The following is a 26,212-nucleotide window of genomic DNA, read 5'->3' on the forward strand; positions in this document are numbered from 1 at the left end:
CCTGCGTCCAACTTCGGACCCTCGGCAACGACTCAGGCCAAATACAGATTTCAAATACCGACTCCCCCACAACAACCTCCACTTTTTCAGGAATCTTCCCAGACCTTTTCACCTTCATTCGAACCCACTCACAAGTTGAAAGCTCCTCAGAGGAGTCATCGGTTTCCGCGAAACCACCGCAAGCATCCCCCATGTTCTTGATCACACTCGGGCACCACAGTATCAGAGGAAGACCATACACCCTCACCCATATGGTTTTTGAACGGTCTGAATCTTCGCTTGATTCCGGATAGAAGCAGCCAGCACTTGCCCCCCACCAGTCCAGAAAGAGATGATTTCTCCCCATTTGCCATGGACCCTGCTTAAGGATCCAAGCCATCGCTGACCTCGATGAGAATATGAACAAGAAGAGGTCATCGGCTAATTTCTTTACTTTCACTCCTCCCACCTCCTCCCAACATCTATTTACCCATTTTTCCACTTCTTGAAAACCCGCCCTCCACTGAAATCTTTCCACCAAGCAATATCTTAGGAATCTCCTTCTAGCATCTACGCCTTGGGACTCTGTAAATATCATTTGTCTGTCCTCCACCTTCTTGATTTCAGACTGCCCAAAATTCGGCCAAACTCCAATCGTAACCGCCTTACTGTAAGAGAAGTCCGGTCTCCTCCTCACCCCCTTCTCTACACCCCTATACCAATTCCTAGCTTCCCATCTCCTTCCACCTCTCTGATCTTTCCAAAGAGATCTACCTCGAAACATCTTCACCCCGACCACTCAACCTCTTGCCAATTTTATCCTTTAAGCTTAAGTCCATGTCATACAAATCATACACATTGTTTCCCTTATTTCTACAGTTTCCCCCTTTTCTCCTTTTCCCCTGTAGTTGTAGATGGATTGTCATAAGATTGGGGGTGATTGGATAGAAGCCAACCCAGGAACCATGTAAACAACCATCTCTCACATTTTGTGTTCTCTGAATATAAACATGGATCTTGTATTCTGTGGTTCAAGGTTCAGCGATCAAGGAACCAGAACATCATATAGATCTAGCTCTCACATTTTTCAAACAACACAAAAAGCTGACATTCTTAAATTTATGTGCCATGTAAACAACCAAATCATTTTCCATTCACTAAGTCTCAATCTTGGTATTTTCTTAATAACCAGAGAAAATCCCAATATTTGATCAGCATATGGTCAGTAGGCCAAACCCTGTCACACTTCCCTATATAGGCATCAGCTACAAACCTGTTTGTTGTCGAGAATCACTTCACAATGGGATGCCAAGATCTGTAGCAATGGGATTACAAGTAGCAATTGAATTCTCCTTTTCTTACTATTTCTTACTCTTTGATGTATAGTGCTACCAGCAACGAAAAGAGTAGCTCTGAAACTGAAATCGATGATTGGGAATCTTGAAACAGGGGACCGCTCTGAAATCGATGTATAGTGCTACGTGAAGTGGGTCACTATCGTGAAGATGAAAGGAAAACCATCGGATAGTTGATTTCAGGCGAGAGTACTAGATGAAACAGGTGTGGCTATGAAAATAGTAGTCAGCGGTAGATGTTGAGGATGATGTAGAGAGAGATAGAGGGAGAGAAGAGAAGTGAAAGAAGAGAGAGAGGGAAGAGAATGAGAGAAAGAGAAAGAGTTTGGGGAGGTCACTGCTGCTGCAACTCCTCTATTCCTGTCATGAAAATTTCTATATTTGAAAATAATTTATATGATAGATTAAATCTATTTAAATGTAATTGACTACACATGCTTGACATTAAAAATGGAAAATTCTAGTTATGTCACCAAAAAGCTCATAAAAGAATGAAATTATCTTAGCAAGTGAAGCTCCACTACAAGACCTGTAACAATCAAAAGAGCAACATTACAACTGCAAAGCAATGGCGGGACCAACTTCTGTATGGGGAGAAATATCCATGGAGCTGCAACAGCCACAACAGCATAACCTGCCTAGAAATGGAAATAGAATCAACAATTGATAACTTTCCTTAAAAGGAAGTTTATGATATTATTTCAGAATAAAGAAATAATACAAGAAATAAATGTTCTATATGAATAGGATTAATCATGCAAGACAGTTGCACTTTCACAAAGCATAGCTTGTACTTGCCAACAAAAAACAATACAGAACACTCCCAAGAATCCTTGTAGGCTTACGATGACCATATAAAGGGGCCTCATGCAATATGTCAACAAACCTGAAGCAGGAAAGATGGCCCTCGGTTAGAAAACAAAGAAAATAAATTTCCTTGATTTGCAACATAGATAACATGCATCAGACTGCAGTTCTAAATATAGGAAGCAAATGCATGCACCACAAGAGTACCACTGGAGAAACATTTGAAAATGATTAGGTTTTTATAATCAATGATACAGTTAATAATTTGTTTGGGAGAAAACAGCATATATAAAAATATTAGTTGATGAATTTGTGTACAAAAAGATTTCTATTGAAATTTTTGGGAGAAAAACAACTCAATGTGACATCTTCCTTTGCCTTAGTTTGAGAATCTACAACAAGAGAGAGATTAAGGAGTATGTCAGCCATAGAATTAGAGTAAGGTGGACAAAATAGAAGGCTTCATCCAGAGTGTCATGTTATAGAAGATACTACTTGGGCTATAAGAAAAGTTTTATAAGACGGTTGTAAAACCAGCAGTGTTGTATGGAATAGAGTGTTGGGCAATGAAAAAGGCAACATGTCCATAAAACGAATTTGGCTGCGTAAGTTGAGACAGATGAGTGAGAAAGCTAGGAAAAATAGAATCAAAAACAAGTTATTAAAGGAATATAGGAGTAGCCCCAGTAAGTAACAAAATGAGGGAAAGTAGACTAAGTCGGTTTGGTTATGTGCAGAGAATACCATCTACAACACCAATAAGAAGTGATTTGTCACAAGTTCAGGGGGCTAGAAGAGCTAGGAAGCAAGCCAAAAAGGGCATAAGTTGAAATGGTAAGAAATGATTTAAGGGTTTAGAATTTAACAAATGCTATGGCAATGAACAAAACAGAATGGCAGAACATGTAGCCAACCCCATATAGTTGGGATGGGTAATTGGGTATTGCATTTGCTTCAGCTTGTCTTAGCAGAAAAGCATCTACTTAGTTTGTGGTGGACCTTCTTACTAGTTGCAAAGTTCTTGTATAGAAAAATAGTGAGGGAGAAAAAAGCGAGTTGAGCACTTCTGCCTGTTCATTCTTCTTTTTTTCTTTTCTTCTCCTACTCTTCTCTTTCTTTTTCTTCATTGATTAATAAGTAACAATGTGATAACCCGAAACAACCAGTTATATTAGCTAACATTAGGGCGAATAACATTTTATAACTAAATCAATGCAAGATGGTAATGTGTCAATTGTCATGAGCCTATGGTCAATGCTAAAATTCCAATTTCCAATTAAATTGTAGAAGGAGTTCTTCCCTTCTAAAGTGAGTATCAAATCAATCCCAGAACTGATAGAAGAGAAATCCGTCCTAGATTAACAAGTGCAAAATATCAAAAGCACCTACAGGTGACCAATTCTGACGATCTCCTTGTGGCATTGTCTTTATTAGGGTGAATTCTTCAAATTCATGAACTACATCTTTAAAATCATGAAGTCCCAGCTAATTGAATTGAAACTGCTAGAAAATATAAACAATCAAACCCATTAACTTAAAGAACTGAGAGGATAAAATAAATACATCAGACTGTGTTGTGCTACGGATCAGGTCCTGCAAATAGAATTGAAGGAGCAAATTATCAAAAGAGTGTCTATCGTGAGAAACTTACAGATTGCTTTCTTCGGGAGTTATAGAAGTAGACAAAGAGTGTCTATCGTGAGACATCTTCTAGGGTTTTCTTTGTTGTCAATTTTTAGGGAAAAAATGGTAAAACAAATACAGAAGATGCGGAGATTGAAATCTTTCTACGACGGTATGATCTCTCCCTTTCCCGCTGAAGTTAGAACTATGTTGAGGTCTTGTGACTGAAAGACAATCCTAGAGTAGCGGATGAATGGACCCGATCGTGGTCTAACTATTATCTTGCCCGTCCGATTTCTCAATTTTCTTGAACCATCAAGGTATCAATCCTTGATTGTTATTCCCTGTTATAAACCGGAGAGTGTTGGGGGTAGGAGTTGGCTCAGGGACACATGACTCGTAATTGCTGTCTGGGCTTTGCTAACTCGCCACGTGTTAGACATTCAAAAGATCAACACCTTTCTTTTTGATGGGGCCGCACAGACGGAGGGCTTGGATGGACCGAAATTAAGATGGTCTTTGTAATGTATGATTTCAGATTTCCTTTTGGTGTCATTCCTGAGCGGCTGAGCCTCTGCTGTTCGAACTAAAACTGGGTAAAATTACAAAGACCCCTGTATTCTAGGATTAGTGACAATTACATCATAAACTTTCATTTGTGATAAATACTCCCTGAATTAAAGTTCGGTCGAGTTATTTAAAAGTTTTTAAATCTTTAAATTACCCTTTTTCTTGTTTATTTATTTGAATGATTTATGATTTATTTGGTTTTCCAAATGTAATATGAAAGTCTTCTTGATTGCTCTAATAAATCCTTGCAGATTTCTGGTTGGATTAAATATTCAATGAAATGGTGGAGATTTTTTTGATAGGCTGTGTTTGGTTGCAGTGCAAATAAATTTGCACTAATACAAATGTATGGGAGTGCAAATGTAAAAAATGCAAATTCTTGTTTAATTTTGTTTTGAATTTTACTCTATTTTGTTTCATGTCTTAATTTACTTCTTTTGTACTGCAATCAAACAAAATAAGTTAAAATTTTAATCAAAAATATGTCAGAATATACACAAATCATTTGCACGGTCATGGTTTTGCATCAGTGCAAATTTATTGGAATTGCAACCAAACACAGCCTAAATATAAATTTAAAGTTTCATTTGTTTTTACATGGTTCATTGGAGAAATGAGTAAATAGTTTTTATATTTTAAGATGAAAAGTTCATTAAAACAATAATTTAAACAAATTTGTTTTGTATACCAATAAACTGATTCTTATTATTTTAGCCGGTTTTGCTTGGAGAAAATAGAGGTATTCAATTTTTTTTCGGGTCATTTAAGGTTTAAGATAAAAAGACAAGAAAAAGAAATCAAGTTCATTAGATGTTTTCATAGTTTAATACATTTTATTATCTGACTTGATGGCCATGGGTATATCAAGGCAAAGTGAAAGTTCAGGGGATGATTATCACAGTTATACACAAGGGGTTTTTTGTAATTTACCAAAAAAAAAAACTACAAGAAGCTATGGAATAATACAAAGCTGGACCAATCACGTATCTGTTTCTCCAGTTCAACCAAGTGGAACAGATAACCAGGAGGCTCAACATCTCCCAAGTCCCAACCTCCTCTCCTCCATCTATACCTATGTATATATCTGTTAATTTCCATTTCGTACTATCAAAATTAATTTTAGTTAATTAATGATGAGTCCACCTTGTTTAGTTGTTCCTTCAATGATTCTTTTGCCCATTGATTTTAGAGACCGGATCACCTGTCAACAAAATTCATTCCAACAACCTACCAACATGGCCTCCACACTGCACATCTCATACATGATGGGTTCCAGCCTCATGTGAGATATGCGGTGTTAGATCAAGTTGGTTGATGATTGGAATGTATTTTATTGGTAAAACATCCCAATTATTGATTTTACTTCTATGTTATAATTTCATGCAGAACATCATATAAATGATTTGACAGTTTGGCCCAAAAATTATTTAATTTGATATAACCACAACAGGATTGTTTTAATTTGATATAATCACACCACATTATGCATTTCCTTATGTGCACGGAGTATCACTGGAAACAGGAGGAAACTTCTATTGTTTGGGGTAAGGCTGTAAATGGATAAAAATATTCAAAGTAAAGTAAGATCTTGTCCATCGGATATTAACATTCAACTATAATTTGGTTTGCAATCAGACATTGAATAGTATATAAGAAGTTAGAATTTAAAATAATTAAAATAGTAAATTGTATTTCATGAACAAAATGAATTGAAAATTACTTGTATGAAGCTTATACACAACATTCAAATCAACTTTGATAATACATAAAAATATAAATTTTTAATATATATATATATATGAACATATACATTTAAACAGAATCTAATATGATTATATCAATAGGCATGAATCCATATTTGATCTAATTATAAATGGTTTGAATATGAACATATAACTTAATGACTAAAAATAAAAATATTAATAGTGTTTTAACTAAAAAACATGGCAACATGGATTAATGGATAACCTTGCTTTTAACATGTAGATATGATCTACAACTCAAAATTCAGCAATTTAGGAGCTCACAATCCCATTAATAACTTCAAGCATTAAAAAAATGAAAACAAAAAAAAAAACAGTGAAGAAATCATGTCAAAATATGATTGAATTGGATTAAAATTAAAATTAAGATCAGAATTGAGGTTTGGATTGACTTCGACATGATGTTAGGGGCAAGGATCAAAATTTCGTCACGGTGAGTGGTTCAGGGGTAGACTGGCCTTAAACCGGCCCCTCTGAACCAATTTCAAAAAAAAAAAAAACGCATAAAAAAACAGTACTTAAACAGGCCGATACGCCCTACCAGTGTATTATCAATATTTTGAACCTTGGTTAGGGGTACAACTTGGACCCAACCAACACCCAAACCATTCCAACATGAAATTTTGCACGGAGCTGGGTCTGGATTTTTTATCCTTAAGCGGAGCCCATGCCTAGCCCTCAGGTAATCCGAGCCTGGCCAGAGCCTAACAATAATAGCCCAACTCAAACCAATTCAATTGCGCACACACACGTATCAAGCTCACCGTTTCCTCTCTTAACAATCTTTAACCCTCTCAATTTTGTGTAATTTATTTGATTTTTCATTATTTATTGCTTTCAAAAACTAATGTTTCACCTCAGCCATGTAAAGAGTGTCTCTTGGTGATCGTCTTATCCAAGAATATTGCCATGAAAACTCTACCAGCCTCTTTTGCAATAAATATCTTATACCAGGCAACGTAAGTGCCATTCATTGGTGGGTTTAATTCCACCTTCGATGAGAACCCAAATTCAAATTCCAAGCTCCAACATCAATGGAGAACTACAATGCAATTGATATCAGCAAAGAAAGAACCAGGAAAAGAACTTGGTCGTTTAGTGACGATTAGCTTATTGAAAAGGAAGAGGGAGATCAGAAACTTATTTGCTCAACAAGGATGATGTCTGTAATGAAGTTCAACAGTAAAGACGTCCAAGCTTCAAATTCAAAATCAGAATATATTAGTTTAGGTGATGCGTTTTCTCTTAAGAATCATGATTAATTCCAATAATCATATTTTTCATTGGAGGTAGTTACCTCATAACAAATATGTATGTATATTAAAAATCAATAACAACTACTATCCACAATCAAAATCCTGCTTGGTTTCTCATGTTGGGTATTGGGTGGAGATGTACTTCAAGAGCAAAATTGATGCCCTAAAGAAAAAGCTAATAACACTTACCCTCCAAGGCAAAAAAAGACTCAATTATACAGCTGAAAATTTAATATCTAAATTACATACCTTGCAGATTGTATAATATTTTCCTTCCCGCATAAGGCTTGTTATATTTGGGTTACATGAGTGGTTTCATTTAGGAAGAGACAACCGAAGACATGATTGAAAAAATCCCGACCTTTGATTACATCACCACTTCCAATTACTGCTTTTGTATCGTATTTGCATGCTCTTGTGCAATCAGGGCAGTAGGTAACCTGCAACAATGTAGAAATTACAAACACAATTTAAATTCAGAAAGAACCCAGGTAAGTTTCTATGAGGAAAAGTCAAAAAAACCCTCCATGTCCACAAAGTGTCTAGACGGCCCAACCGCAGAATACATACCAAGTGAAGAACAGACTTAAGCAAAAAACATTTTAATGTAGGGGAAGAAGGAAGTCCTACTATGACGAATGTGATAAGGAAAGGAAATTATGGATTTGAATCATGAAAGAGAAGTTCAGATTTGAATATAAGAGAGAAAGAGAAGAAAGATTGCACCTTAGAAGAAAAAGGGAGAGAAGATAACACTCTTACCCACAACCCACCATGAAATTTCAAAACAAACTCTTCATTCCATTAGTTCAGCTCTAAAATACCAACTACAATGACTTCAGTTGTAAGATTAAACACAAGGGCTCAGATCTCACTTTAATCTAGACTAAAAACTTCTAACTTCTCAAAAGTAAGATATACCTATATAAAACCCATGACTCAAATAAGGACTCTTAACCCCTAAAGGAATTCTGGTATCTCTTCACTCAACTAAACAAATAAAAAACAACTATAAGAGAGAAATAAGAAGACCAAAATCTTGTAACAGATGGACCCCTATCAGTAAAAAGGCTATGACTCCTTGAAAACACATCCAGTTTATGAGATCTTGGTCTTGATGGATAAATAACTCAATTACCTATCTAATGACACAAAAAATTATGCAAAATGGACAACCTTTTTTTTTAAGAAAAAATGGACAAGCTTAGTAGTTGAAAGAAAAATGGAGTAATTTCATCAACTTTTCAAAATTCTAACTACTCTACAATAAAATCCTATAAACTAAACCGGCCCTTTAAAGATGATTAACCCCTTTCTTCAAATACTAGCTAACAAGGAAAAATAAAAAACTAGAACCCAAACCACCCAAAATTTACAAAATTGTCACCCAACAAGGAATTGGGAGAAAATTGATTTCTTTCTTAATGGATTCTTTCCCTGATTCCAATCCTGCATGAAATTTTTCATACAGTGTATATGCCCATTCTTGCCATAAAAGGCATGATATGGCCAATGAAAGATCATTTGTCAAATAAGGGACCTAAACAATATATAGGTCCTTTGGCCCCCCAACACAAACTTTTGTCTACATATTTGTTCAATAGCTTACCTCCAATAACTTTGGCTGGAAAGAGCTATCCAGCATCACATCCACCCCATACATGGCTCTAGATGTTGAACTATGCATTTCAGGATGGACTTCTGCAGCTGATTCAAACACAGTTCGGATCATATTTCGGACCCTATTATGGATATCCAGCCATTTAACTGCAAGAAATACAGTGAATGTGAAAAAATAGTCAACACAAGGATTTGCAGACACTCGATCAGCTTGGGGAGGAATGGAAAGATGAATATTATAAACCACATATAGGCTGGTCTTAATACCATGGTGTTCCTCCTCAAACTCCATTACAAATTCCGGTGTGTTCATGTGGTTCAGTATTCCAATGTAGTTCTGAAATCCATAAGATTAATTAGAAAAGGTAATCTGGAAGTGTGGACGAAATATATGCAAAAATGTGACAGCTAGAATCCTAACGAAGAGAATCAGGAAAATTTGATCAGGTGTTCTTTGACTCAAATTGCAATAAAAGAGCATAATCAAAACCTTACTTTCTTATGAGCTTCTGCAAAATAAAAAAAGAAAGAAAAAAAGGGGAAATAAAACTTCAGGATTATAGCTAAAGAAGCTGGCTTTTCTACTAACAAGAAACTGTTGGAACTTACCATAACTGTAAAATGAGTTTCATATTCAAAAAGGCTGGCCTTGTCCAAAGAATATGTATTATTTGCTAGTCTAACCTGGGGGGAGAAAAAAAGAGCTCAATGTCAAGGATTGCATCTTAAATGTCATCTACACCAGATAAGTTGGATAAATTAAAGCAATGTTTTGCATGGTGCTCACAGGTTTAACTTACATACCCAGAAAACATCAGAGAGAAATATCTCCATAGGTTTCATGCTACGAACCAAAACTATGTAACGGAGGTCGAACTTCTTCCCTCTGAACAGAGCAGGATGCTCAATATATTTCTGACATATTTTTGGACCAGTTTCCATAAGTCGTATGATAGCAGATAAATCACTAGTAACAGTTGTATCAATAGTCCGTGCCATGTTCCATGGTTTTAAAATCCACAGATTGTCAAGCCCATCTCTTCTGCGTACATAGTAGTCACCAATCAATTCAGATAGATGTGTTTCTAGATTATAAGTAAGTTGGAACCATTCAGGACGACCATGTGCCTGTTGTAAAAGAAAATTAAAATGATTGAGGTTAGTGACAATCCTGCTTGTAGTATTTGAATTGTTGAATTGCTAACAGGCAGCATAAAGCATGTATTACAAGATGAGCTACAACTGTTAGAACAATAGATGGGCAGAATATTAAAAATCCCATTGATTAGTACATATGAGGAACCATCATGCAACCAAATTGTCAATGCCCCTAATTTATAACTTAGTTTAGTAATCCATGATCACAAGAAGACATTGTCTTAAGGAGTAAACTGCTTAACCTTCTGAAGTGTATCTGCCAGATGATGTTTCATGACAAGACAAGCTTCATAAGGAAATTGGTTTATGTATTGATTTTCTGTGATTCCAGTAGTTTTTTTCATTTCCTCATCCACTTGCATGCTTGTCCAAATGATATCTGCTTCTTTTGGATCAGATGCTGCAAGCAAACAAACCATGCAGAGTATCATCTAAGTTGTGATATTAAACTTCACAGGCAAAGGAAATGGCGACAAGGACCCAAAAAGCAACCACATTTGAAAGCAACTAGAAATTTTAATTTACCAACCAAGAGAACCAAAGGAGTACAGGGCAATTCTAGTCAACAAGAGCAGGATAAGAATGGTCAAGCTTTTCACACAAGCTACAAAGAGGATACGTGTGACTAAGAAAATTCTAGCATGTAGAGAAGCTGATTTTTTTTATTTATTTAGTTCTGCATCCATCTCCATGATGAATTTGTTGTTATTAACATACTCTTTATTTAGTTCTTATCCATAATTAAATTCTTTTATTTACTTCAGATTCAAGCATCATAATTGCTAAGAGATACAAGAATGAAATAGCTAAGAATGACTGGCTACAAAATCATGGCATGGGCTGGACATTCCTCAAGGCCCATCCAGAGAATCTCTAGTGTTCGCAATTTAATCGCAGACAAACAGGCTGTTGGGACCCAAATACTTCCCCCGAACCCAACAATAGGAGTGGAGCAGACCACCACTCATCAGCAGTTCACAAGGAGGCAGAAAGGACATGCAACAGAGCCCCAGAATTAGTTACACTCAGAGTTGGTTACTCTGCCGCCAGAGGATATTCCCTCCATGATATTTTCCAGAGTTAGTTACCCTGCAAATCAGAGGATATTCCCTCTATGATTACACCTGTAGGCCAGCTATATAAGGCCATACTCATATAATGAAAGGTGTGAATGAATATCCCTTTGTTTTTCCCTCACTAAGTCCCTCCTTTCCTACCTTCCCTTCTCTTCTTCCCCTCCATCTTCTGTTTCAGGAGGTTAAGCCACCCTCGAAGGGGCTTCCGAGGCGACCGGTATCTCACCAAGTTGGTATCAGAGCCAGGCTATCCAGATAGCAGGCCAGCTATGCCGCAGACACGTTCCTCTACCATGGATGATAGAGTCGACCAGCTTGAGATTGGGTTCCACCAAGTGCTGAACGAACTCAGGGAACTCAAGATGGTCATCTCCAGCATCACCTCTCAGCAACAATCTGGCGAGACTAGTCACCCAGCAGGGGCAGAAGCCTCTACTTCCAGCAGCCAAGGAACTGGGGGTTACCCCACCGGAAAAGTCAACAAGATCAACTTCCCCAACTACTCCGGTGGAGATCCCATTCCTTGGATCTTCAGAGCAGAAAGATTTTTCGAGTACCACGAAACCCCTGCACACCAGCGCGTCTCCATCGCTTCCATTCATCTAGAAGGAGACGCGATTCTATGGCTCCAGTGGTGTCGTCAAACCCATCCTCAGATAATGTGGGTGGAGTTCACTGAAGCCCTGTGCATCCGTTTTGGGCCAATGGCATTCGTGGATTACGACAAACTCCTCACTCGGTTAAAGCAAACTAGGACGGTAGCAGACTACCAGCTCGAGTTCGAGAGAATGGCAACCAGGGTACATGGATGGCCGGAGAAGGCCTTAGTAATGTGTTTTGTGGGAGGCCTCAGAGAGGACATCCGCCTGGAGGTTAGGGCTCTCCGTCCGGCGACAGTCATGGCTGCGGTGGGTTTGGCTCGCCTGCAAGAAGAGAAAATCGACAATATGCGCAGAGCCAGCAAGTTGTCCTACCCAAATGTGAGGGTTACCCAACGGGCCGAATAGCAACCCATGAAACAAGTTAGGGATTCTCAGAAGCCCATTTTGCCCAGGCCCACTATGCCCTTCAAACGCCTCTCATGGGCTGAGATGCAGGCCTGACGCGAGAAGGGCTCTGTTACAACTGTGGTGACAAGTTTGGGCCGAGCCATAAGTGTCGGGTTCAGCGAATGTTTCTCCTTCAGACAGAGGAAGAGCCGGAGGGGACACAACCAGAGAACATTGAAGACTGTGAACTGATATCAGACGAACCAGAACCTGTCGGAGCCGAGATCTCCTTACACGCTCTCATGGGCCTCAACCCTCTTCAGTCCATGCGAGTAGAAGGAAGATTGGTTGGCCGGTCTGTGATGATTTTGATTGACAGTGGCTCTACCCTGAATTTCATCACTTGCCGTTTGGCAAAGCAACTAGGTATGACTATACAACCCACTCTCTTTTCGATCCATGTGGCTAATGGGAATCAGATGTTATGTGATGGTGTATGTAAGAAGGAAAAGATCCTCATACAGGGCCATAATTTCGTGGTAGATCTCCACCCATTGGATTTCTCGGGGGCTGATATTATTTTGGGAATCCATTGGTTACGTGGCCTAGGTCCTACACTTTGTGATTGGGCCAAAATGACAATGGATTTTTACCAAGATGGACAGACTTGCCATTTACAAGGGGTGCGGCCCCCTAGTCCCTGAGGTGATACTTTAGCTTCCATGATATGGGCCTCCAAGGATGCTGGACAGCTCTTGTTTATGCACTTAGGCATTCGGCCCACAGTACCAATTTTAAACAATCAGGGCTGTGACAAACCCACGAAAGCCCAGCACAAGGCCCTACGATCGATACTCGATCAGTTTGGTGACATATCCAAGGAACCGAACCAATTACCTCCACCCCGGGCCCATGACCATCAGATACCCCTCTTACCAGATTCCAAACCGGCCAATGTGAGGCCATATGGATACCCTTATTTCCAGAAACTGGAAATTGAGAAGGCAGTAAGAGAGCTATTGGACAAAGGGCATATACAGACCAACACCAGCCCGTTTTCATCCCCTGTACTCCTAGTGAAGAAGGATGGTAGTTGGCGTTTTTGCGTAGATTACCGGGCCCCTAACCAGATTACAGTAAGGACAAGTTTCCGATAACCCTCATTGATGAACTGCTGGACGAGTTAGGGGAAGCACAAGTGTTCTCCAAACTAGACCTGCGGTCCGGGTATCATCAGATCTGGGTTCACCAGGCTGACATCCACAAGACAGCCTTTAGAACCCAAGATGGTCATTATGAGTTTCTAGTTATGCCGTTTGGACTCACCAACGCCCCCTCCACCTTTCAAGCCCTCATGAATGACAGTAGGGATTGGGACACCCATATGGAACATCTGAAACTTACCCTCACAACTCTAAGGGAGCATCGGTTACATGCCAAAATGACAAAGTGTTCATTTGGACAAAGACAGATTCAGTACTTAGGCCATGTGGTTGCAGTAGGGCAGGTCATGGTAGACCTAGAAAAGATAGATGCCATCCAAAAGTGGCCCAAGCCCACTACTGTAAAGGCTCTCAGAGGTTTTCTTGGGCTTACCGGTTATTATAGGCGCTTCATTAAGGGGTATGGGCTTATGGCCGCCCCTCTAACGCATTTGTTAAAGAAGGATTCTTTCGGTTGGGCTGATGATGCCCAACGGGCCTTTGAAGACTTGAAGATAGTAGTTTCTAGCCCTCCAATCCTCACTCTTCCGGATTTCTCTCAGCCCTTTGAGATAGAGTGTGATGCATCGGGTGTAGGGGTAGGGGCCGTCCTGATGCAGAAGGGGCAACCCATTGCTTATTTCAGCAAGGTCTCTAAGCAGCTCACCAAAATCAGTCCACTTATGTCAAGGAAATGATGGTTGTGGTAATGGCAGTACAGAAATGGCATACATACCTATTGGAACGCCAATTTATCATAAGGACAGACTAACGAAGTTTGAAGTACATAGCAGAATAAAGGGTGCACACCCCGGAGGAGCAAAAATGGCTTAGTAAACTGATGGTATTTGACTACCACATAGAGTATAAGCCTAGGCCTGCCAACAAAGTAGTTGATGCCTTATCAAGGGTAGAAGAGCTAGCCCAATTGACCTGCTCTCAGCCCAGTTTTCCCTTGTTTGAAGCTATACGGCAAGAAGCCAGATCTGATCCGCAGCTACAAGACATCAGGGAAGAGCGGAAACGTGACCCCTCCCAGGTTGCGGGTTACCAAATTGTAGGACCTGATCTTTTCTTTAAGGGTAGGTTTGTGGTTGCTCCAAATTCCACCCACAAAACTGAACTGCTAAGGTTGTTTCATGATTCCGCATTAGGGGGACATTCAGGGGTGCTACGGACCCTAAAGAGACTCAGCAGCCATTACCATTGGGTAGGAATGCGCAAGGATGTGTTGCACTATGTATCCGAATGCCAAACTTGCCAACAACAGAAATACTCCTCACAGTCTCCTGCTGGCCTTCTACCTCAAGATTCCAGAGCAAGTGTGGGAAGACCTCTCCATGGACTTCATTACGAGACTTCCTCGTTCTGCAAGGAAGGAGGTTATCATGGTAGTGGTTGACCGTCTCACCAAGTATAGCCATTTCTCTGCATTGCCTCACCCTTACACCGCAGCAATGGTGGCTGACATCTTCACACGGGACGTGGCAAAACTGCATTGAACACCAAGATCCATTGTCTCGGACCGTGACCCTGCCTTCCTGAGTTCATTCTAGAAGGAATACTTCCGATTGCAAGGAACCCAACTACACCCATCCACAAGCTATCACCCGCAGACTGATGGACAGACTGAAGTCCTTAATCGATGCTTAGAAGCCTACCTTAGATGCTTCATAGGGGAGAAGCCTAGACAGTGAGCCCACTGGATTCCATGGGCAGAATACTGGTACAACTCGACTTATCAGTCAGCTGCAGGGATGACACCCTTCAAGGCCCTATACGGCAGAGAACCCCCTCCCATATTACCCTATGAATATGGGTCGTCCAAGGTGGCAGAAATAGAGACTCGCCTACTAGCAAGAGACGAGATCCTTAGACTGCTCAAGACCAATTTGAGAAAGGCCCAACAACGAATGAAGGCCCGCTATGACTCTCACCACTGCCCATTAGAGTTTCAGGTGGGTGATTTTGTCTACCTTAAGCTCCAACCTTACCGCCAGGTCTCAGTGGTAAGACGAGCTTGGCACAAGCTAGCTCCCAGGTATTATGGGCCCTATAAGGTGCTGGAGAGAGTGGGCCTTGTTGCTTACAGATTGGACCTCCCTACTACCTCGAAGCTTCATCCGGTGTTTCACATCTCTCTTCTCAAGAAAGTTGTGGGAAATCATACTCCTATCTCATCCAACTTACCCCAATTCACTGAAGAAGGGAACATTTACACAAAGCCTATCAGAATTGTGGATTTCCGTTGGGTACGACGAGGTGGGCAGGTTGTACCAGAAGCCAAGGTAGAATGGGCCGGACTGCCTCCAGAAGACACCACTTGGGAACCTTATCTAAGGCTGAATGGGAGGTTCCCTAATCTAAACCTTGAGGGCAAGGTCAATGTTAAGGAGGGAGGAATTGTTGGGACCCAAATACTTCCCCCGAACCCAACAATGGGAGTGGAGCAGAACACCACCCATCAACAGTTCACAAGGAGGCAGAAAGCACATGCAACAGAGCCCCAGAATTAGTTACACTCAGAGTTGGTTACTCTGCCGCCAGAGGATATTCCCTCCATGATATTTTCCAGAGTTAGTTACCCTGCAAATCAGAGGATATTCCCTCTATGATTACACCTGTAGGCCAGCTATATAAGGCCATACTCATATAATGAAAGGTGTGAATGAATATCCCTCTGTTTTTCTCTCACTGAGTCACTCCTTTCCTACCTTCCCATCTCTTCTTCCCCTCCATCTTCTGTTTCAGGAGGTTAAGCCCACCCTCGAAGGGGCTTCCGAGGTGAGCGGTATCTCACCACAGGCCTATACAAATAGGTAAAAGAACTCACGACGTCATACAATAGTATTGCAGAGTTCCATCAAAAGTTGTTGCATTGCTCAAAGATAGGCAAAATTCAACAAGAAGGTAATGACAGGACTTGATAATTCAGATTTCTCTTCAGAATGGAATATTGATTTAAGACTTTTATAGGCATTATAAATGTAGAAAATGGAGAGGAATCAAATGAATCTTGGTACATCTTCCAATAATTGCATTCTGAGTGGTCTGGGAAAGTTACATTCATTAGGTTTAGGTTGTCTCATCATTTAAGATTATTTCTATATCAGGAGTGATTTTCTTTTCCTAGTAAAAGACTGTATTTGGATTGATCACAACTGTTTTGTAATTTGGAATTCTATGTTATTTTATTTCTTACATACTTTTTATCAGCCTTTTATTTTATTTCTTACATATTAGTTGTATAATGTATTTTTTATGACATTTTAGTATGTATTATGGTTACATATAATACACAAATGTGCATGAATAGAGATAGGATTAGCTGAATGTTTTAGCTGTTTAACAAGCTGTGGAACTAATAATAACACTCCACACCAGTCATAAAATACATGGGACCCACAACCACTCAACCTGTCAGCATGGGCCCCATGTATTTTATCACTGGCGTGGAGCATTGTTATTGGTTCCACAGCCTGCTGAACAGCTAGAGCATTCAGCTAATCCGAATTCACATGAATATACTTAAACTTGCACACACATCTTATGTAGTATATATCCAAATTGTTTATGCTGCCATTTGAAAAAAAAAATCATATTATATCCAAATGCAATCATGTTGGAGATTTTCTGCTTTTTGTTTTCTTAAAGCCTACTGCAAATGATAAACCCAAGCATGTCCTATGTCATACTTCTGCCGTCCCTGAACTTACTAACAATAACACTAGAATAGAACCATGCAATTGGATACTTTATTAAACTTTCAGAACATCAGGGAGAATACCTAAATTTCCACAAAGTGCTTAACTGTTTAAAGAAACACAAGTGAGAAAGAGGAAAGTAAAAATAAAAAAAGGAATAAAATAACAGATTAAAGTGCAAAAATTTGGCAAAAACTGAACAAGAATGGAGAATACTGAGTGAGAATTCAGGGTGTGTCAAGAATTCCTCCACTTGAGGTATATCCGTATAAACACGGAGAACAGAACCATCATTTCGAAATAAACTTCTGGCAGGGGACCCCTTCGTGCACGTAAAGGAAGTAGCTTTTGAACAAAGTTGCTGGAAGTATTTTTCATAAACCTGAAGAATAGAAGCAAACCAATCATTCCAAAATAGTGGATGCCAATTTAGTTTTGTAAAAGGAGACATAAAATTACCTGGATGAAATAATTTATTGGTGTATGGAACCAAGCGGTAAGCCTGGCAGATCGTTGCTTGTCCTCTCCAATACCAAACAAAAAATCACGGGTACATTCATCACCTCTATGAACATTCTGGATTGGCCATAAGATAGAAAAGCTGGAAACATTTTATACAAGTCAAACGTGTTGATCTTTCGCTAAATTTTGCAGGAGGTTGGAAAGAAAAGAAAAGAAGAATAAAGAAGGATAAGAAATGAAAGTGCACTAGTATAAGTCGCCACAACCCCTAATGCCTACAAAGTTACTTGCTCTAGAACACAATCATAATAGCTTACCTACTAACTACTAGGATTACCTTTGTTCTTTGAGAATTATTACTAAATATTAATTGAAAACGCGGATAGGATTTCTGAAAATCCAGCAAAAGCAGAACAAGTAAGATAAAGAAAGTACCTCACTGCTGATGCCAAATTCCCTTCTGGCATGTAGAGAAATGGAGACACCCTGAAGTTTGGTTCATCACTATGGCGCAAAGCTGAACCTAGTTCATCCATCACATACCTATAATACATTCAGAAACACATCACCATCTTTATGAGGTGAGAAAATAAATTTCTTTATGCCAAGGCTTATTTAATTTAATAAGAAGATTTGTCAAGCCTACTAATTAGAGCAATCATATGCCAAGGACTAAACGGATTAAGTTTACAAATAATGTGGGTAATGTCAAATAAATGAATCATTTGAACTTAGTGGGCAGAAAAAAGAAAACCAACATCAGTTTAGCCATATGAATGAGTTTTGGTGAATTTAGACTAGTAGCAATTGAAGATGTAACTAGCACAGGGAAATAAAATAAATAACATTACTAAAGATGAGAAAGAACAAAAGGAATAATGGCAATTGAAGAGCATTATTGATTTAGTGAAAATTGAAAAAGGAAAAACATCCAAAAACTTAAACCCCTTCCTTTCAAATATCAAGAGAGGGGGCTAAAATACAGCATGAAAACTGCCAATCTTGAAAAAACAAACAACAAGAAATCACAGGTGAAAAAAAAAGAAAAAAAAAATCAATCGGTTGTGCCCCTGGCCCTGAAGTACCTCCTCATAAAAGCCTTAATAAAAAGTCAGTAAGGCCATTTGCTGATCTTGGAGTGCACCAGAATAAGATAATCAATCTATGTGCCAAAGGTCTTGCTTCTCACATACAATGTAGAAGTTCCCAAGTATATTGCAATTATGCCAATTACCACCTTGAAATCTCCTTCAACCTCCAAACATTCTCATCCTGCTGAATATACTAGCTTCAGAATGTGCAAAAGGGATATAAGAGTTGCTCCTAAAGAAGTTTTGATAAATAACTGTGGATTGTATTAAGAACCTTAGAGAAAAAACCCAAAACTGTCCAGGCTAGAGAGCAGGGGCACAATCCAAAACAGCCCAGAAGAATACGGCATAATCCCTTAAGATGATTTTTCTTTATTTTTTTTTTCTTGGGGGCATATATATATAATATGTAAAGCTACCATTTCTCAAAAAAAAAAAAAAAAAAAAAAAAAAAAAAAAAAAAGAAGGAATATGTATGTGAGATGAGTACAGGCTGTCAATGAATCAGACTCAAATATTGAATCAATTTGATTCAATCTGTTTAATTGTTTGATAAATCCTCCTATATCTGATGGATCCTTAAAATAGGCTTTAAATCCATATCCCATAAAAAGGTAAAAATAGATGGGAAGAAAAGGCATGTCTACCACTAAAGATACCTTTGATGCATATGATGAGAGTAGATGGGTATAACCATCATCAATTTCCTTAGCCTTTTCTCCTTCCATTTAATTTATTGTAAACATACAGAAGAAAAACAGCCTTTTGAGAAGAAATGACTGTTTAGAAAGATGCAAAAGTTCAAAAGAAAATAGCAGAAATCAAAGTTCAAGAGGAGAAAAGAAGAAGAAGAAGGTGGCGGCAACTTGGATTCAGAGAGAGAGATTTTCGAACATAATCTCTTCTCTTACACCCTTAATTCTATTTTATTAAGTTAAACTTTGGTAATTTACAGAGAAACCCCTAGTTGGGCAAAAAATTAAAGACATAACATAAGAACATAAAAGATAAAAAAATGATAAACAGCCTATGGGCCATTCGGCCCATCTTCTCTACACTCCCCCTCAAACTGAGCATAGATGTCAATCATGCCAAACTTGCCAGTATCATGCTGAAGTTTAGCCTTGGGAATGCCCTTGGTGAGGAAATCTGCTAACTGTCCTTCAGAGGTGATGAAAGGTAGACACACTTCTCCAGAAGCCACTCTTTCTCGAATGAAGTGTCTGTCAACTTCAATATGCTTAGTTCTGTCATGTTGCACTGGGTTGTGAGCAATGTTGATGGCGGCCTAATTATCACAGTATAACATCATTGGCTTATCATGCTCAATACTCAGTTCCTCCATCGAGGATTTAAACCACAATAGTTCAGAAACTCCATGAGCCATAGCTCTGTATTCTGCTTCGGCTGAAGATCGAGCAACAACTAATTGTTTCTTGCTTCTCCAAGAGACAATATTACCTGCCACCAAACTACAGTACCCAGAGGTAGATCTTCTGTCATCAATGTTTCCAGCCCAGTTAGCATCTGTGTAGGCTTCAAGTTTCATATGGCCATGCTTGGCAAATAGAATTCCCTTTCCAGGGGAGCCCTTCAAATAACACAGAATCCGCTCTGTTGCTGCCATATGAGTATCCCTGGGAGCATGCATGAACTGACTGATGCATCTGACAGCGTATGCAATGTCTGGCCGAGTCATGCATACATAAAGAAGTTTTCCAAGTAGTCTCTGGAAGACTTCCTTATCTTTTAACAATATTCCATCTGAAGCAGAGAGTTTATGGCTCATATCGATAGAAATAGAAAATGGTCTAGCACCCATCTTCCTTGTTTCAGAGAGCAAATCAAAAACATACTTCCTCTAAGAGATAAGGATCTCATCCTTGGATCTAGCAACTTCTATGCCAAAAAAGTATATCAATTCCCCCAAACCTTTGATCTCAAACTCTGTATGAAGGAAAGATTTGAGATCATTGATTCCTGAGACATCATTACCAGTCACAACAATATCATCAACATACACAATCAGGTAAACGGCCAAGGATCCCCTCCTCTTCACAAAGAAGGCATGATCAGACTGTGTCTATACATAGCCAAAGCTAACAAGGGCAGCCCTAAACCTTTCAAACCATGCTCTAGGAAACTGTTTGAGTCCAAAAAGAGATTTCTTCAGCTTGCAGACCTTTCCTTTCATATCTGTTTCATACATCCCTAGAAGAAAAGACATATAGACTTCCTCATATAATTCTCCATTCAGAAATTCATTCTTTACATCCAGTTGATAAAGTGGCCAGTCCGAGTGTAAAGCCAAAGATAGCAGAACTCTCACAGAAGTCATATTGGCAACAGGGGCAAAGGTTTCCAGATAATCAATCCCATATGTCTGTGTATAGCCTTTTGCAACCAGCCTAGCATTGTACCTTTCAATGGTTCCATCAGTATGATATTTGATAGTAAAAACCCACTTACAGCTTCTACTAGATCCTTCCCTTCAGGCAAATCAACCACTTCCCAAGTGTCATTCTTGTGAAGGGCATCAATTTCTGTTCTCATAGCATCCCTCCATTCCGGAATATTAAAAGCTTCAAGCACAAACCTGGGAATTGGGTTAGAGGCAACAGAAGAAAGGTAGGCAAAATATTAAAGAGAGAGCAAACTATAAGAAAGGTGTTTGAAAATGCAATGTGCAGTACACTTCCCTTTTCCTTTCCTAATAGCAATGGGGATATCAAGGTCTGGGAATGATGGCTCCAAAGGGGCTGTAACAGCACCTGTTGTCTCATCTATAACTGGAAGTGCATGAGGCTCATGTGTTATAGGGGAAACAATCTGCTCATTTCTGGTTTTTTGTCATTGATACAACATGGGATTAAAAAGAGGGCGAGGAGGTAAAGGATGAGGAATAGGAACACTGGAATGAGAGTGAAGTGACTGATCCTCCCTTGATTCATTTGAATGATGAAGAGACTCAGCAAAAGACTCAAATAGGATAGGAAGAGGAAGAGCAAACACCTGTGACAAATCCTTCCCCTTTGGACAATGTCTCTCCAGAGAAGAACCATAAAAGGAAGAAAGCTCATCAAATGTGACATCTATTGAGACATATCGAGTGTCAGTCTTCGAATCAAAACAACAGTAACCCTTCTGTGTGGGGGAATAACCAAGGAAAATACACTTGTGGGCTTTTGGTTCAAATTTATGTCTTTGGACACTTGGGATATGTACATAACAGATGCAGCCAAAGACATGAAGAGGAATAGGAAAAAGATCCTTGTCCGGATAAAGGAGACTGAAGGGAGACTTAAACCCTAAAACCCTGGATGGCATACGATTTATAAGGTAGGTAATAGTGAGAACAACATCACCCCGAAACTTTGTAGAAACATGTGAGGCAAATAGAATACTTCTTGCGACTTCAACAATGTTTATTTTTCCTTTCAGAAATTCCATTCTGTTCTGGGGTCCTAACACAGGAGCTTTGATGAATAACCCCGAAATCAGTGAGATAGTAGATCAGGTTTTTCTCAAAATATTCTTTTGCATTGTCAGATCTGAAAAATTTAATCCTGGTATCAAAATATTCTTTTGCCTCACAAGTCTGAGAACTTCATCACGGGACTTCATAAAAAATATTCAAGTGAACCAAGAAAAGTCATCAATGAACAAGATAAAGTATTTGTAGCCACCATAGAGGGTAAGCGGTAAGGCCCCCACACATCAGAGTGCACAATATTAAAAGGAGAAGATCTTTTATTACTCAGAGGATAACTGTTTCTACAATGTTTTGACAGTTCACAAGACTCACAATGAAGATTGGACAAACTAATTCCCTTAAACAGTTCTGGGAATAAATGACTTAATGCAAAAAAAGAAAGATAACCCAAACGACAATGACACATGACTCGACTAATGGACTCTGTAGATGTAGACCCAAAAGCAGCTTTTCCAGGTTGTTCATGGCACTATCTAGGAGTATCCAGCAGATATATTCCATTCGCCTCATGGCCACTCTCAATCACCTTCTGAGACTCCAGATCCTGAAAAACACAGTAGGAAGAGAAGAATGTTACACAACAGTTTAATGACTTAGTTAGGCTACTTACAGATAATAAGTTTGTATTTAGTTTGAGTACATGAAGAGCAGAAGGAAGAACCAAGGAGTTCGTAGCCTTGATGGTTCCCTTGCCGGAGATAGGGGCAAGAGAGCCATCGGCTAGGGTGATTTTGTCACGTCTAGGAAGTAAATCATATGAAACAAACAAAGTAGAAAAATTGGTCATATGATCAGAAGCACCAGAATCAATAATCCAAGGGATCCTACAATTACCTGAAATAGTTGCATAATTGGCAGAAACCCGTATACTTGAATGAGCAAATGCAGAAGAGGTTGAATTTTCTGAAGGGTTGGAAGAAGATGTCACACCCTCTAGGTGACTGATCATCCTCCCAAACTTCTCATATTCTGCCTTCATAGCTGCTAACTACCAGTAGATGTCATCTCTTCAGTTTGGTATCTGTCACTATCTGGACCAGCAGCAACATTAGCACTCCCTGCCTTTTTATTATCAGACTTCTTCTGAAACCGAAGTGGTAAGAGCTCAGGATGCAATTTCCAGCACTTGTCTTTAGTGTGTTTTGGCTTTTTACAGTACTCACAGATAATCTCTTTCTTCCTTGAGCTACTTAGAGTCCCTACAACCCCCTTGGGTTTCACTCCCATATTAGCAAAGTGATCATTTAGACCAGCCCCTTAGACCTAGACATGTCTTCTGCTTTCTTCACTACTTACTAAGGCATATGCGTGAGACAGTGAGACACTATCCTTGGATAAAATATTTTGCTTTGTAATGTTATACTCTGGATATCAAGAACTCAAACACCTTGTTTCTCTCAACCAGTTTTCTGTAGGTCTCAGCATCATTAGTGGTATCCTAGGTTACAGCTTCTATCAAATCTATTTCTTGCCATAAAGACTTCAGTGTTGAGAAGTATACAGCTAATGGTTTCTCCCCCTGTCTCAAATTCTTCACATCACTTCTCAACTTGTAAACCCTGGCCACATCTAATTTTTGAGAATAGGTTTCAGCAACACTATCCCAAATTTCCTTCGTTGAATTCATCCACAAATAATATTGACTAATTTGTGGTTGCATTGAGTTCACAAGCCACCCAATAATAGTATAATTTCCTTGTATCCACTTTTCATATGATGGATCATCTTCCGGAGGAGCCTTTTTGCTCCCGGAGATAATACCCCACTTGCCTCTACTACAAATATGAATCCTTACTGATTGTGACCAATCCAGATAATTAGTTCCATCTAGCTTGACTGTGGTCACAGCCAGTAGAGAGTCTACAGAGGCTCCCAGAACCTGTCCGGGTTCAGCAATATGCTTGTTTTCAAAGTCTGAGGAGTTCATCTTCTTAAACACTTCAAAAATGACTTCAAACAACTTCGAAAAACACCAAATGAAGATAGGACAAAAACTGTGTTGTGAGCAAACCTCTATGCAGTTGTACCAGTAATCTGCGTCACACCCGAAAGCTGGGAGAAACAGAGAAAATTTAGCCGCTCCTTGTAGACTTCACAAAACACCAATCCACTTGATTCAATCTTCAAGAAGGAGAATGAGAAAGCCTTCAGTCATTGAGCGCCCAGGTCAAACTCCCTATGGGAGCCGCAATCAGATTTCTCCAGAAAATTAGGGTTTCGGGCAACACACTTGAATCTATCAAGGGGACGACAAAACCAGTCCTCTTCTCTCCAGAAACCACTAACAACTGGGCTGAAATAGGTGTCTTTAACTATTCATACAATTCAGTTCTCCATACACACTGTGTATGGGAAAAAAAAAGGGGGAAAAATGGGAAAAGCGAGTCTACTCTAATACCAAGAAGAAAAACAACCTTTTGAGAAGAAATGACTGTTTAGAAAGATGCAAAAGTTCAAAAGAAAGTAGCAGAAATCAGAGTCCAAGAGGAGAAAAGAAGAAGAAAAAGGTGGCGGCAACTTGGGTTCAGAGAGAGAGACTTTCGAACATAATCTCTTCTCTTACACCCTTAATTCTATTTTATTAAGTTAAACTTTGGTAATTTACAGAGAAGCCCCTAGTTGGGCAGAAAATTAAAAAGGCATAGCATAAGAAAGAATAAGCCCACATTAAGGCCCATTACAGCAAAGAACATAAAAGATAAAAAAAGGGTAAACAGCCTATGGGCCATTCGGCCCATCTTCTCTACACATACTATATTAATCCTTCTCTTCATTGCTTATAATGATCCCATAATCTTTCCTATCAATGTTCCTATATTACAAGTAGCTAATAAAATTGTTTCTTAGACTAACCTTTATTAAGTTATTTTGATCTTATTCTTTTCCACCAGCTGCAGTTGAATCATAAATGGTGAGAGAGAGATAAGAGTTTCCTAGGACTGGCATACAATGTGACCCATGACATAGAACACATGCAGGACTAGATACTATATTGACCTACACCGCGTACATCAATATAACCAAGATGATAGTATTACCCAAAGAAAAGAGAGTCAAGAAGCAAATCCATACCACACAGATGTTTCATCAATCTTTTCCTCGTCTGCTAGTCTATATGTCATCAAATATAACCACATAGCATTAATAACCCGATCAACTAGAGGTTCATTAGCAGTCCATTCAGGGAGACGTGGCAGAAGCATTGAATCTATTACATGCTTTCCAGCCTCTATAATTTTTGATGCATTAACACCATTCAACTGAGAAAGATTAGGAAGAGATTGAAGAATTTCAAGTGCATTGCCTCCAAGAGGACCAGGAATATCCACCTGGAAAATAAAATAAATATTAAATATGATGAGTTATTCCTTCACATGTATAGAACAACCATGTTAGTTTCAGAATATATACCTCCAATGATTGTAAACAAGTAAATTCCTTCAAAAGTTTTAGTAAGTCAATAACAGAATTCTGCTCCAGTGGATTTCCCCGAAGATTCAAGTATGAGAGAGATGGCATTTCAGTAGCAGAGAATGCCTGATTAAAAGGGAAAGAAGAGGAATCAGCAGTGAACTGGTTAAAATATAATGTATCTATCTAGGTAACTCAATATTGTAAGGGCACTAATGGACATAGTGCCAGATATGGAACATTACTAAAAATTGAAGTATCCGACACTATACAGCACCCTAGAACATGCATCCAGGTAACCATTTTTTTTATCAATATGCACCCAGGCAATCATAGGTATCTATTCCTGAAGCATCCAGAAGCAGAAGCAGTTGGAGAGCAGAGCAGATATAGATTGTTAGAGTGGAAATTTTCAAAAGTTCCAAAGTTTTGGAATGTCTTTGAAGCCTATGCTTGTATTTCATGTGTCTGTCTGTCTTTCACTGTGTTTGTGCCTCTTCTCAAATGTATCTTAAGGTTACTAGATGTCATTGGCCAAGTAGTTTTGGACATTTGATTCTTAAACAATTTGTCAATTTCAATTTTTGTTAAATAATTCATCGTCAAGGTGTGTTGGTAAATGGGATGAGAAAAGGTAGAGAGAGATGAGGAAT

General features: G+C 39.0%; 2 protein-coding genes across 16 annotated transcripts in view; both read right to left on the reverse strand.

Moving 5' to 3' along the window:
• The window catches only part of LOC148842162 (protein FIP1-like), a 48,326-nt gene extending 44,237 nt beyond the window's left edge, over positions 1 to 4,089 (reverse strand). The window contains exons 1-4 of one of the 13 annotated variants that reach the window (XM_088957396.1): positions 3,793 to 4,086; positions 3,531 to 3,644; positions 2,129 to 2,220; positions 1,917 to 1,968 (exon numbers count right to left, since the gene is read on the reverse strand). In XM_088957396.1, coding sequence (XP_088813522.1) covers positions 1,917 to 1,968; positions 2,129 to 2,203 — 127 coding nt within the window. In that variant the 5' untranslated portion in view covers positions 2,204 to 2,220; positions 3,531 to 3,644; positions 3,793 to 4,086. Of the gene's footprint in view, positions 1 to 1,863; positions 1,973 to 2,128; positions 2,221 to 3,530; positions 3,645 to 3,792 lie in introns of all 13 variants that reach the window. The other 12 variants (XM_088957397.1, XM_088957404.1, XM_088957401.1 and 9 more) reach the window with 12 other exon arrangements.
• Positions 4,090 to 7,345: 3,256 nt separating this feature from the next.
• The window catches only part of LOC148842163 (tubulin-tyrosine ligase), a 32,257-nt gene continuing 13,390 nt past the window's right edge, over positions 7,346 to 26,212 (reverse strand). For all 3 annotated transcript variants that reach the window (XM_088959926.1, XM_088959925.1, XM_088959927.1), the window contains 11 exons: positions 25,560 to 25,685; positions 25,221 to 25,477; positions 18,000 to 18,107; positions 17,562 to 17,703; positions 17,319 to 17,484; positions 10,374 to 10,531; positions 9,778 to 10,101; positions 9,583 to 9,657; positions 9,241 to 9,310; positions 8,963 to 9,120; positions 7,346 to 7,793 (listed from right to left, as the gene is read on the reverse strand). In XM_088959926.1, the coding sequence (XP_088816052.1) occupies positions 7,644 to 7,793; positions 8,963 to 9,120; positions 9,241 to 9,310; positions 9,583 to 9,657; positions 9,778 to 10,101; positions 10,374 to 10,531; positions 17,319 to 17,484; positions 17,562 to 17,703; positions 18,000 to 18,107; positions 25,221 to 25,477; positions 25,560 to 25,685 (1,734 nt within the window). In that variant the 3' untranslated portion in view covers positions 7,346 to 7,643. The remainder of the gene's footprint in view (positions 7,794 to 8,962; positions 9,121 to 9,240; positions 9,311 to 9,582; positions 9,658 to 9,777; positions 10,102 to 10,373; positions 10,532 to 17,318; positions 17,485 to 17,561; positions 17,704 to 17,999; positions 18,108 to 25,220; positions 25,478 to 25,559; positions 25,686 to 26,212) is intronic.

The sequence above is a fragment of the Nelumbo lutea genome, chromosome 8 (assembly GCF_056320005.1).
Source record: "Nelumbo lutea isolate HS-2025 chromosome 8, American lotus-T2T, whole genome shotgun sequence".
NCBI classification, from domain to species: domain Eukaryota; kingdom Viridiplantae; phylum Streptophyta; class Magnoliopsida; order Proteales; family Nelumbonaceae; genus Nelumbo; species Nelumbo lutea.